The sequence below is a fragment of the Lucilia sericata genome, unplaced genomic scaffold (genome assembly GCF_015586225.1).
Source record: "Lucilia sericata isolate MDLA Ls3-8-SP2 unplaced genomic scaffold, ASM1558622v1 Contig000177F_arrow, whole genome shotgun sequence".
NCBI classification, from domain to species: Eukaryota; Metazoa; Arthropoda; class Insecta; order Diptera; family Calliphoridae; genus Lucilia; species Lucilia sericata.
Genome location: NW_023994205.1, coordinates 510,415 through 522,060, shown reverse-complemented (window position 1 = coordinate 522,060; position 11,646 = coordinate 510,415). Strand labels below are relative to the sequence as shown.

At 31.0% G+C, this 11,646-nt stretch overlaps 1 protein-coding gene across 1 annotated transcript; it reads right to left on the bottom strand.

The window, feature by feature from the left end:
• Window positions 1-509: 509 nt before the first annotated feature.
• LOC119601605 lies at window positions 510-11,341 on the bottom strand. The gene is made up of 3 exons (XM_037952638.1): window positions 10,399-11,341; window positions 9,666-10,222; window positions 510-577 (listed from the first exon to the last, which is right to left on the bottom strand). Exons 2-3 carry the CDS (start codon window positions 10,219-10,221, stop codon window positions 510-512), a joined length of 624 nt encoding a protein of 207 aa, XP_037808566.1. The 5' UTR covers window position 10,222; window positions 10,399-11,341.
• Between the last annotated feature and the right edge of the window lie 305 nt (window positions 11,342-11,646).

The following is an 11,646-nucleotide window of genomic DNA, read 5'->3' as shown; positions in this document are numbered from 1 at the left end:
GATTTCTCAATTTTTTATTCAAAAATGCCGATTTTCTACCCAATTCAAAAAATAATGTAATTTCGTAATATTTATTGATTGTTTTGAAATTCTAACGAATTTATTGTCAAAACTAAACTTCACAAAAGCAAAAATGACATGTAAAACACAATATGCTACATCAGAAAAGTCAATTGGATCGAGATGTACTTATGTATATTATGAAAAGGAAACACGATTTATATATGAAAATCCTTAATAGGTTTCCAAAAGTCTAATCTTAGAATGCTAAAGTTTTTTTAAGGTTCGAAAATAAATTTACACATTTTGTGGAAAAGCTAATTTTGAACAAAAATCTTTCAATAATTTCAACAACATTCCCGGATTTCAAGCCGGCTTTACAGTTATTTTCTGTGTTTATTAGTCTATTCTCTTACTCAATGCTCCATTAACAAGTTATTTTATCGTGCCATTTGAAATGGTTTAAAAAAAACTGCAAAAAACTATATTTTTTCAAAAAACTTCTAATATCAATTAGGATTAGAACCACCAACTAATTCTTTATTAGACATACGCTCTAGACAATTGGTTAAAAATCCTATTAAAAACAATGTATCATTGCCAAGTAATATATGAAATAACTACATCACTCATTAACAAAATTTTAAAATATTTTACAAGATAGTATTCTAGAAATAATTAGAAATTAAAATTTTTCTACAAAAGTGATACAAATTCTAATCGAGTTTATTCCAGTAAAACAAAGTTTCGGTTTTCCTTTTTATTAGACCAATTCTTAATAAAAATTCCCTGCGTTATGTATCTGCCGGTCCACACTAGGAAACTATTTTTGGGAAACTTTTGATTTTGCGTGAGAGAGAAAGAAATATCATTCATCTCTCTCGCGGTACGGAGTTTCTCGTACTCGGAAACGCGTTTTGTTTTCGTACAAAAACAAATCAATGCAATTAACACGTAGTTTCTGAAACAGAAGTTTCTATGTGTAGACATTAAGGAAACTTTAAAAGAGAATCAAGAAAAAGTTTCTTAACTAAAGTTGCTGTGTGTGGACCGGCACTATGTAAAAACAATATTGCGATTTTTAAATTAATTTGTGATATGTTTCATTGGTTCAAAATACTGTTTTTTCTAATTGCCGATTTATTGGCGATTTTTAAAATGTAAGTGCCGGCAAATGCCGACTTTTTAGGAAAAAATTGCCGATATTTATTTTTGAAATGGTGGTATTTTAATTAAAAGTAATAGTTTTAATTTGTAAATTTCTTTTAGACTTTACTAATATCAATTTATGAAATATTTTAGATTTAAATTTGTTTCTTTATGGAAATATATCTATTTAAAAAATCTTCCTTAGATATTTGGAAGTTATTATGGAGCGACTTGATGCGATGCGATGGCTTATGTGTGATGACTCAAGTAGGCCGTGCTGGTAGGGCCACCCATGCCAGAGGGGCTCATGACGAGCACATACTAAGAACTACCCATCCCACGACTGGTAGCGTCTGTTTCTCCCCGATGGGGCAGTTATCAGTTCTCGCATCTGTCAGAAGGCTATCCTCATCATTGTGATGGGACCTCTCAATGGTCCGTATTTTTCAAAATCCAACGGCGTCTGTTTCCCATATTGGGCGACTAGGTGGTCTGCAATAACACCAAATGCAGAACACTATACTTGGCAGCAAGTATAAAATACACAACTGTTTAATCGTTCAAATGTCCGGCAAGGGGCCTCATAATCCCCGGAGACCCTACCCCTAAGGCGACGGCGACAGGCTGTGGTGAGTCGAATTCTACTGCCACTCAGATCGGATCGGACAAGTCTAAAGGCTACCGGTGCCAAAGCCACAGTGAGTGCGGATTTAGGGAAGCCTGAATCCGTCAGTCGCAGCACAAAACCAGCATCTAGCTCCAAAGCTGGATGCAGTAAAAGAAGCAGCGAGGTACCTCTGGACTTCTCCGCAAGTACCTCACTAGCAGCTCAGGCCCATATTGGCAAAAAGCCGATAAAACCCTCTGTTTTGGGAACTACCAATGCCTCGGGTTCTCAAACACATCTCCCAAGGCCATCTTGGCAGATAAGACCCCCAGTCACATCACTCCCGGTAGAAGGGCCTTTTTACAGCGGCGGTCCGCTGCCAAGATTTTGGGTAATAAACTAACTATGTAAATCTATATTTTTTCTTGATGTAAAAACAGGAATTTTGACAGATAAGATTGTAACAGCTGATGATCAGCTGTGTGGACGAGGCTACCTTATTAATTGTATCATGATATTGCAATTAGACGATCCTATCCGTTCTCTTCTACACAAAATTTTGACAGATCATATTACTTGTGTGCTCGTCTAAACGGGGCTTTAGATGGTAGAGGATAATATGTTTCTGATCTGAAACGAAATTTAATTTTTATTTATCTAATATACTTGAAAACATGAGTTTTAGTTTTTACCATTACAACAAAAAATCAATCTCACACCGAAAATAATAGTTCAAAAAAACTTATTTTGAATGTCAGTCTTGTAGTAAACGGCTGGTCCGATTTTACACAAATTTGGAACATAGTTAAATTGTTTTTCAAACCTGGACTTTAAGGGAACAAAGAGGGTAAAATTGTTGAAAAACGGAAAATCACTGATAATTGTCAACACTTAGGCGAAAACATTTTCGATTAAGCTTTTAAAAGTTTAGAAAAATTCCGTTGCAAAAGTTGGAACAAAAGAGGACAAAAAAGGTCAAAGGCGAAAAACGGACAAAATTAGTATTTTAGACTATGATTTTTATAGTCTCAGAAATATGTATATTTCGAAAGCCCAAATTCAAACTAAACGGACAAAAACTGGTGTGTTCTTTTGCTACTTTTTTGTACTTTTATGAAATTTCATAAATATGTAAATGCTTGATAAATATTTTTCCGTGATCTGCCAAAAACTTACCACTTTTTCTTCTAAAGGAATTAATATCCTTATTCCATACTAATTTATTTTTTTTTAATGTGAAAAATAAATTATTTAATGAAATTATTGATATTTTTCTATTGGTAAATTCAAACAATACGGTTAAATCGAGCTTTATGAAATTTGGACGACATATAGAATTTATAAGGAATGCCATTTAAACAGATTTTTCGAAAAGAAAGAGAAAAATTAACACTTTCTTCTAAGTAAAAAAATATTTTTTATCTTAGGGTAAATATATTTTATTTGTAGCTAATGCTATGTTTCCACTAAGGCGTTTTGAGCAAATCTAGTTGATTGGTTCAAAACCAGTTGAAATCATGTAGATTTCCCATACATTTTTGACAAATACAAATCTAGTTAATCTACTAGATTTGATTTAAAACATGTCGAAAATGTATTTTTTCGAACAAGACTTGCTTATACAACACTGCATTGTGTCTAGGATAAGCAAATATAACTATAGGCTATCCATTCAAGTTGAATGTTTTCATCGATAAAGTGACTTTTCATTTTGAAATAAAAACACAACAAATTATAATTTTAAAATTAGTGGCATTTAATAAACAAATTTATACTTTTACAACTTTAATTTTGTATTTTTACCCCCTTATTCACAAACAAAATTTTTATTTTATAAACAGTTTATAAATTAGATTTTTATGGAAATTTTGTTTTATAAACCTTTTATAAAATAAAAATGTTGTTTGTGAATAAGGGGGTTAATGTTTAAATTTGAAAGAAATTAACATTACTGTCGTTATATCAAAATAAAATGACGGGATTTGTTCGAAAATTTGAATATCAAAAACTAGTAAGCTCGGTGGAAACACCTTGAAGAGGTTTAAGCAAATCTAGTAGATTTCAAGCCAGTGGAAACAGAGTATAACTAGAGGATAGTAAGAGAGTTGTAATTTGCAATTTTTTGTTTATTCTTTCTATTGATCTAAAGCAAATAAATTTGTAGCTTTATAAATTGACAAAATATTTATTTGTGAAGTATTTTCCAAAAATCTCTTAGTAAGGAGTAAAGGAAGGAAAATGTTTGTTTTCGGAAATAAATGTTTTGAAAGTTGGAAAAATATAATTGTTCAATTCACAATCGATGTTGTAGCGTTGTATGCGTTGTATGTCAGCAGCTGCTACAATAGTCATAACAATGTTGTTGGTATTTTCTATGCAAAAGCTCTATACAACTCCTACGACAATTTTTCATATGTTTTTCGAATGTTGTAAGAAATTTTAGTGTTGCCAGTTGTTTATTTCAACATATAAACCAAAAATGCAAACGATTTTAGCACAAAAAACAATAAAGTGGTAACACTGAAATCAAAAACAAACAGCTGTTTACCAAAACAAAAAAACTAAAATTTTATTAAAAACAGTTTATTTATTAGTTTAAAATGTGGAATAAAGAAAATAAAAGAATTGAAAATTCAAAGAAATTAATTTGGTTTATTTCCCATGTTTAATTAATTTAATATTTTTTGATTTTTTTTATCTTTTGACATTGTTATCTATATTTGTTTTGATTGTTTTTTTTTTTAATTAGGAACATAAACTTATGACTTGTTGCAAAGATCTGTTCACAATCACTGTTACTACACTTTAGTAGGTACAATATACAACTTGATTGTGAATTGAACAAATATGTATAATTTTATGAAACCACTTAGAACTCCGAGCAACGCCAGGTAAAAAAATTAGTATTTATATAAAAATATTACAAAAATATTTGAATATTTCTATTATTGTATTGCAAAAATATATAAAAACGGTATTTTATAATTAAAAAACCGAATTATTCGATATCTTGAAAAAGGCAATTTTCAAAAAACCGAGTTCACCAGTGTAAAAAACCCGATTTAAACCGATGAACATTTAGTCGATAAGTCGATTATCAATATTTTTAAGAATTTTGTATATTACGCTTTTTATATTTAAACTAGAAACTAGTAATTTATCAGATTCAATCCAGAATCAGATTGTATATTCTACAAACGGTTTAAATCTATTAATCTTAAAATGTTGTTTTCATCTTGTTTTCCATATATGACCTTATTCCTAAAAGTTCCCCTAAGCTCATATAAATATCGATATATGTACCAGAGAACAGAAAGAAACCATTCACGTTTTCTAACCATTCGCGAATTCATTGCTATTACTCGTCAATAACTCCGTGTCTATATTTGACAAATATTTATCACAGCACTTGACAAAACGTAGACAGAAAAATTGTCAGTTTTTTGTTTATGTTAAGCCCGTGTCTATATTAGACAAATATTTATTATACTAAACGTCAAATTGTTATCATGATACAATGACAGTGTTTAGACAACGTTGTCTTGATATTGTAAAATTTGTATAGAATTTTGTTTTTGTGCAGTTAAAATTGATTTTTAACATAAGTTTTAGTATTTATTTACAAAATGTGCCCTTAATTTCAATTGTTTCTGTAAAATATAGCATTATTTCAGTAAAATTATCTGTGAGTTGTCGTGATAAAATCAGCATTTTATTATGATAACAATTTGACGTTTAGCATAATAACTATTTATCTAATATAGACACGGGTAAAGGTACAAACACATACAATACTTTACGACGAACTGCGACAGACAGCTACGCGATACCCAATCGTTGCGTTGATAAAGTATGTGTTCTTTCTTAATATTTTTTAAGAAATTAAAAAAAAAAAAAACAAAATTAAATTAAATAAATTATAATTTAAAAATTTGGGCACTGGTGAAAATTGTCTAAATAAAAAACGACCGTAAGGTTTTATGTTTACTTCGCAAGTAAGTATTTATTTTGCTTTTTATGTAAAAATAAAAAGCCTACTTTTTTCTATATACATTATTTTCAGCAAACCCGTTACAGTTAACATGTAAGCTGTAAGGGTTTACTACATAACTTAAAACTAAGGTAAGTAAGTAAAGGTAAGTAAGTAAAGGTAAGTAAGTAAAGGTAAGTATTATTAAATTCATTTATTATATTATTATTGTTATTATTATTATTAAATTCAATTCATTATTATAATTAAAAAGAGAAAAAGGGTAAACAAAATAAATATTAAAAAAACCCATTGTGGCCCAACAGTATGAACAAATAATTAAATATGTTTTAATAATATAAAAAGTATTTAATTTAAAATATTTAATATAAAAAAATATTTAATTAAAAAATGTGAAAACACACACAAATCACAATTAAACACAGTTCGTAGTAAAGTATTGTATGTATTTCGACCTTAGTGTTTGGGAATTCCCAGACATTTTAATTTAAAAGGAAATGGGAATGAAAAATTCATTCGCAAATCCGAGGAATTTATGTAAAACTTAATTTATAACTATAACAAAATTGTTTACCAATTTTTAACTGACTACTTTTTTATAAATTTAAGGATAACTTAAATAATCTGTATTTTAAGATTATGCATAAACAAAATTTTATTTTTTAAAAGGTTTATAAAACAAAATTTCCAGACGAAATTTGATTTATAAATCTTTTATAAAATAAAATAGTGTTCATTTATAAGGGGGTAAGAATCTATATAAATAAAAATCAATTGTCGTTCGTTGGTAATTGCATCAGTTGAGAACGGCTAGACCGATTTTGACAATTTTTTTACTGAAATGTTCGTCATAGTCCAACTTAGGTTTTTACGGAAAGAAAAATTGACAACGCCCACTTTTTTCGATTTATCTAAAATCGGAAAACGGCTGCACCGATTTGGCAAAATTTTTTATTTACATGGTCGTAGTAATCTAATTTAAGTTTTTACTGAAAGAAAAATTTACCACGCCCACTTTTTTCGATTTATCTAAAATCGGAAAACGGCTGCACCGATTTGGCTAAATTTTTTAAAACATGTTCGTAGTAATCAAATTTAAAGTTTTACTGAAAGAATAATTGACCACGCCCACTTTCAAGCTCACTTTTTTCGATTTATCTAAAATCACAAATCGAACATAAACATTTTTTCTAATTTGGAGAGGACAACGTCTGTCGGGCCAGCTAGTATTATATAAAAATATTTATTTTACCCTGTAAAAATTAAGAGTACTCCTCACGCCTGAGTAAAGGGACGGGACCAAAATTTATCCATAATAAACAAGTAAGAAAGTATAGTCGGGCGTGGCTGACCATATGATACCCTACACCAGTTATGAATATTAAATTTTATTTATTTTTCATAATAAAGCATTTATCTTCAATATTACCTTTTTCCGATACATTTAAGCAATTTATGGATGAAAAACTATTTTTCTGAAAGAGGCTTTATATGGGGGCTAGGGGCAAATATAAACCAAGCCCGATAAAATTTTGTGAATATATTTATATTTACATAATATTTTATTGTGCTGAATTTCATCGCGATATTTGTGTTTATAAGTTAACTAGCTATAGCCAGTGTGCTTTGCTACCCTAAAAGCATAGATGGGCACTTTGCACTACCAGTAAAAATGCAGTAAAAATAAGTTTTTACTGTTTACTGAAAAAAACTTCGGTAGGCAGTAAAGTTTTACTAATTACTGAAAAAAAAATCAGTAAGTTTTTACTAGTTACTGAAAAAATTTTCAGTATTCAGTAAATTTTACTGATTACTGCAAAAAATTGCAATAAATTTACTGGTTACTGCAAAAAAATGCAGTATTTTACTGATTACTGAAAATGTGTTTACAGTATTCCGTACAATATAATAATTTACTGCAAATTATATTTTCAACATATTTTTGAATATAATCCATATTTATCATCACAAGTAGCTATAGTGCGATAAATTTTACTTTTTGGGATTGTAAAACATTTCAGAAGACAAGAACTTAGGTAAGTACAAATTTATATACGAGGCTAAATCTTATATAATATTGTCGGCCAATAAAAAGGTGTTGGAAGCATTTATTATATTTTATAATATTAGATTATTAATAGAAAAGAGAGTAAAAGAGATCAATATGATAATAGTTGTATGAAAATTTTAGTTAAATATAATATTTTTTACTAATATAATAAAATGCATTTTGGTTGAAAATTTTACTGTTAAATTTAGGGATTTAAATATTCAAAGTTTTAGTATTTTCTAAATTATAGGTATACGTTTTAGTGGGTTAAACCATATAGTAGCATTTAGGCGAAAGTGATTGTCAGAGACCTAAGTCCCCTGTCAAAAACCTAACCCCGTGTCTATATTAGACAAATATTTATCACGGCACTTGACAAAACGTCGGCAGAAAAATTGTCAGTTTATTGTTTATGTTAATACATAGGGGTAACAAAACGCTGATTTTCTCACGACAACTCACAGATAATTTTATTGAAATAATGCTATATTTTATAAAAACAATTAAAATTAAATGCAAATTTTGTAAATAAACACTAATTTCACTAAAACTAATGTTAAAAATCAATTTTAATCGCACAAAAACAAAATTCTAAACAAATTTTACAATAAAATGACGTTTGTTATCAAGACATCGTTGTCTAAACAATTGTTTAGACAACACTGTCATAACGGCGTTATAACGCTAATAAATGCCGTCTATACCTGCTAATTATACCCTTCACCCTCGTGAGAAGGGTATATATAAGTTTGTCATTCCGTTTGTAATTTCTATAATATAATTTTCCTACCCTATAAAGTATATATATTCTGGATCCTTATAGATAGCGGAGTCGATTAAGCCATGTCCGTCTGTCTGTCCGACTGTTTGTCTGTTGAAATCAGTTTTTAGAGGACCCCAGATATCGGCGAGATCCGAATCTTCAATAATTCTGTTAGACATGCTTTCGAGAAGATCGCTATTTAAAATCAGCAAAATCGGTCCGTAAATGACGGAGATATAAGCAAAAATCCGAGACAACCTCTGAAAATTTCATAAAAAAGACAATTTTTTTCATGCTTTGGTTAATAAGCAACAACAACAACACTGCTTATTCATTGAGTATTTCGTTTCACATGTTTGGAAGGCTGTGTGTTTCATTGGCATGTGTATATTGTTTTTGTTTCTTGGTGTATTCAGTTTCGTATGTTTGGATGTCTGTTGGTTTGATTGCGTTGTGTATTTTGTTTTTGTTTTTTTCCGAGTATTTCGTTCGCGTATGTTTGGATGGCTGTGTGTTTCATTGCCTTGTGTATATTGTTTTTGTTTCTTGGTGTATTCAGTTTTGTATGTTTGGATGGCTGTGTGTTTCATTGCCTTGTGTATATGATTTTTGTTTGTAGGTGTACAGTTTCGTATGTTTGATGTCTGTTGGTTTCATTGCGTTGTGTATTTTGTTTTTGTTTTTTTGTGTATTTCGTTTCGTATGTTTGGATGTCTGTTGGTTTTACGCCTTGTGTATTTTCTTTTTTGAGTGTTTATTTCGTTTAGCGTTGTTGTTGTTCATTTTGTTTTGCTATTGCTATAATAATTATATAATCGGGAAAATTAAATAGGTACATAAATTTAAAAAAAAATAAAATAAAATAAAATTTATATTTTTTAAATACACTATGGTGAAGGGTATATAAGATTCGGCACAGCCGAATATAGCACTCTTGCTTGTTTTTTATTATGATAACAATTTGACGTTTAACATAATAAATATTTGTCTAATATAGACAGGGGGTAACTGGTGAGAATGTGTTAGTTGATTCACAAAAATACACACTCAAAAGGTACTAAATAATAAATGTATTTCTGATACGTTATTTTTTGTATGTTATTACTGGGATTATTACGGCTGCTAGGATTTAGTATTGCACTTGCCCGCCGACTTCCTAACTGCAGAACTGCTGTAGGAACAAACGTTTTCATCATCGACGTTGTTACCGGTGTGGTAACTTTCACGATGTCTAATGATCGTCGTGGAGCTGGTGTGGGTGGAGTTCTTGGTGCCGAAGTTGGTGGAGGGGATTGGTCTTGGGTCAAATTCTTTAAGATCCTATTTGGACCATACAGGGTGGAGTGGTGTTTACCACCACATTGTTGGCAACGAGCCTTGCTGGTGCAGCTGCCTATTAAATGATTTCTCGCCAAACAATTCACGCAATAATGTAGGCTGACTGCCGTTTGATACTTCTGCGCCAAATTCATTTTGTTGAATTTATGGCAGTTTGTCAAACGGTGGTCAGCTTTACAGATGCCGCAACCAAAATGTTTTGTGGGCTCGGTATGGCGATGATGATTTCGGTTTCCTTTGCGAGAAACGTTTGTCTTGTGGGAGCGCTCATTGCGATGGCCAGAACGTCCGGACTTTGAACCATGCTTATTGTTGGGTGCCATTCTGTGTAGAAATAGAAAATGGGTTATGAAATTAAATATTATGTATGAGTTAGTGTGTTAGGGTGAAGTGTTAAATGTTATTCATAATATATTTGGGTTAGTGTATGGGTTAGTTGGAATAATTAACGATGTTGTTATATTGGGTTATGGTTCGAGTAAAAGTATTAAACTAATTACCTGGTAAAACAACAATTTTAGTAATTGGTCGTTTTAGAGTTCCTGTTGAAGTTTATAAGTCAACTACTCTATTTCTACCGTCATAACCAGGGTGTGTTTTGGTCACACGTCCAAGTAACCATTCATTGGGTGCTAAATTGTCTTGTCTAATTACTACAATATCATTTATTTCAACTTCTCGGGTAGGGTTTTTCCACTTATATCTTTTATGGAGCTCTTTAAGATATTCATCTTTCCATCTTTTACTAAAGATGTAATGTTTTATCTTTAATTTTTGCCATCTGTTTGCCAGGGTTATATTATCACTGCTTGTGTCGGGTTCTGCAGGGGTAAGTATGGGTGAGCCAATTTAAAAGTGTCCAGGTTTTAACGGGTTGAGATCCTGTGGATTTTCACTTGATGGGCTTAAGGATCTCGAGTTTAGGCATACTTCTATTCTGGCAAGGAGTGTAGCTAGCTCTTCAAATGTATATTTTAGGGTATTTATTTTCTTCAAATGAGCTTTATAGCCTTTAACTACTGCCTCCCATAAACCGCCCATGTGTGGTGCGCCTGGGGGTATAAAATGCTAGTACACGTTACAGATCCTTTTAGCTGTTTGATAAATTCCTGTCGCTCCTTTTTCAATAACTTGCTAGCACCTATGAAATTTGTTCCATTGTCAGAGTAAATGAAGACAGGGCATCCCCGCCTCGAAAAAAATCGAGCGAAGGCTGCCATAAAGGCTTGAGTAGACAAATCAGATGTTGGCTCCCAGTGGATGGCTTTTGTTGCAAAACAAACAAAAACACAAACCTAACTTTTCGTTATTTTACAAGTTCTGCCACTGTATGCTTTGATGTCAAATGGTCCTTCAAAATCAACTCCAACATTTGTAAAAGCTTTATCTATTTGGGTTCTTTCTGGTGGCAACGCCGCCATAAATTGGGTTGTTTGTCTATTCCTATATCTTATGCAGGGTAAGCATTTGTTAACAACATTACTAATCAGATTCTTAATTTTTGGAATCCAATATCCTGATCGGATTATTCTCAACATATCACGGGTAGATTTGATCTCTGACGCATCAAGTTCAATACTTGGGTAGGTAGTTAATAAACGTAGTCTATCATTGACTAGTTGTGGGTTATTTCGATCCAGAATAACTCTATCATTTCGAATTGTATTTCTACGGGTGTAGGACGCGCGATCACAAAATCGATAGACATAGGTCATTACTCTTAGAGCTTTTGACAATTTCGAAAATCT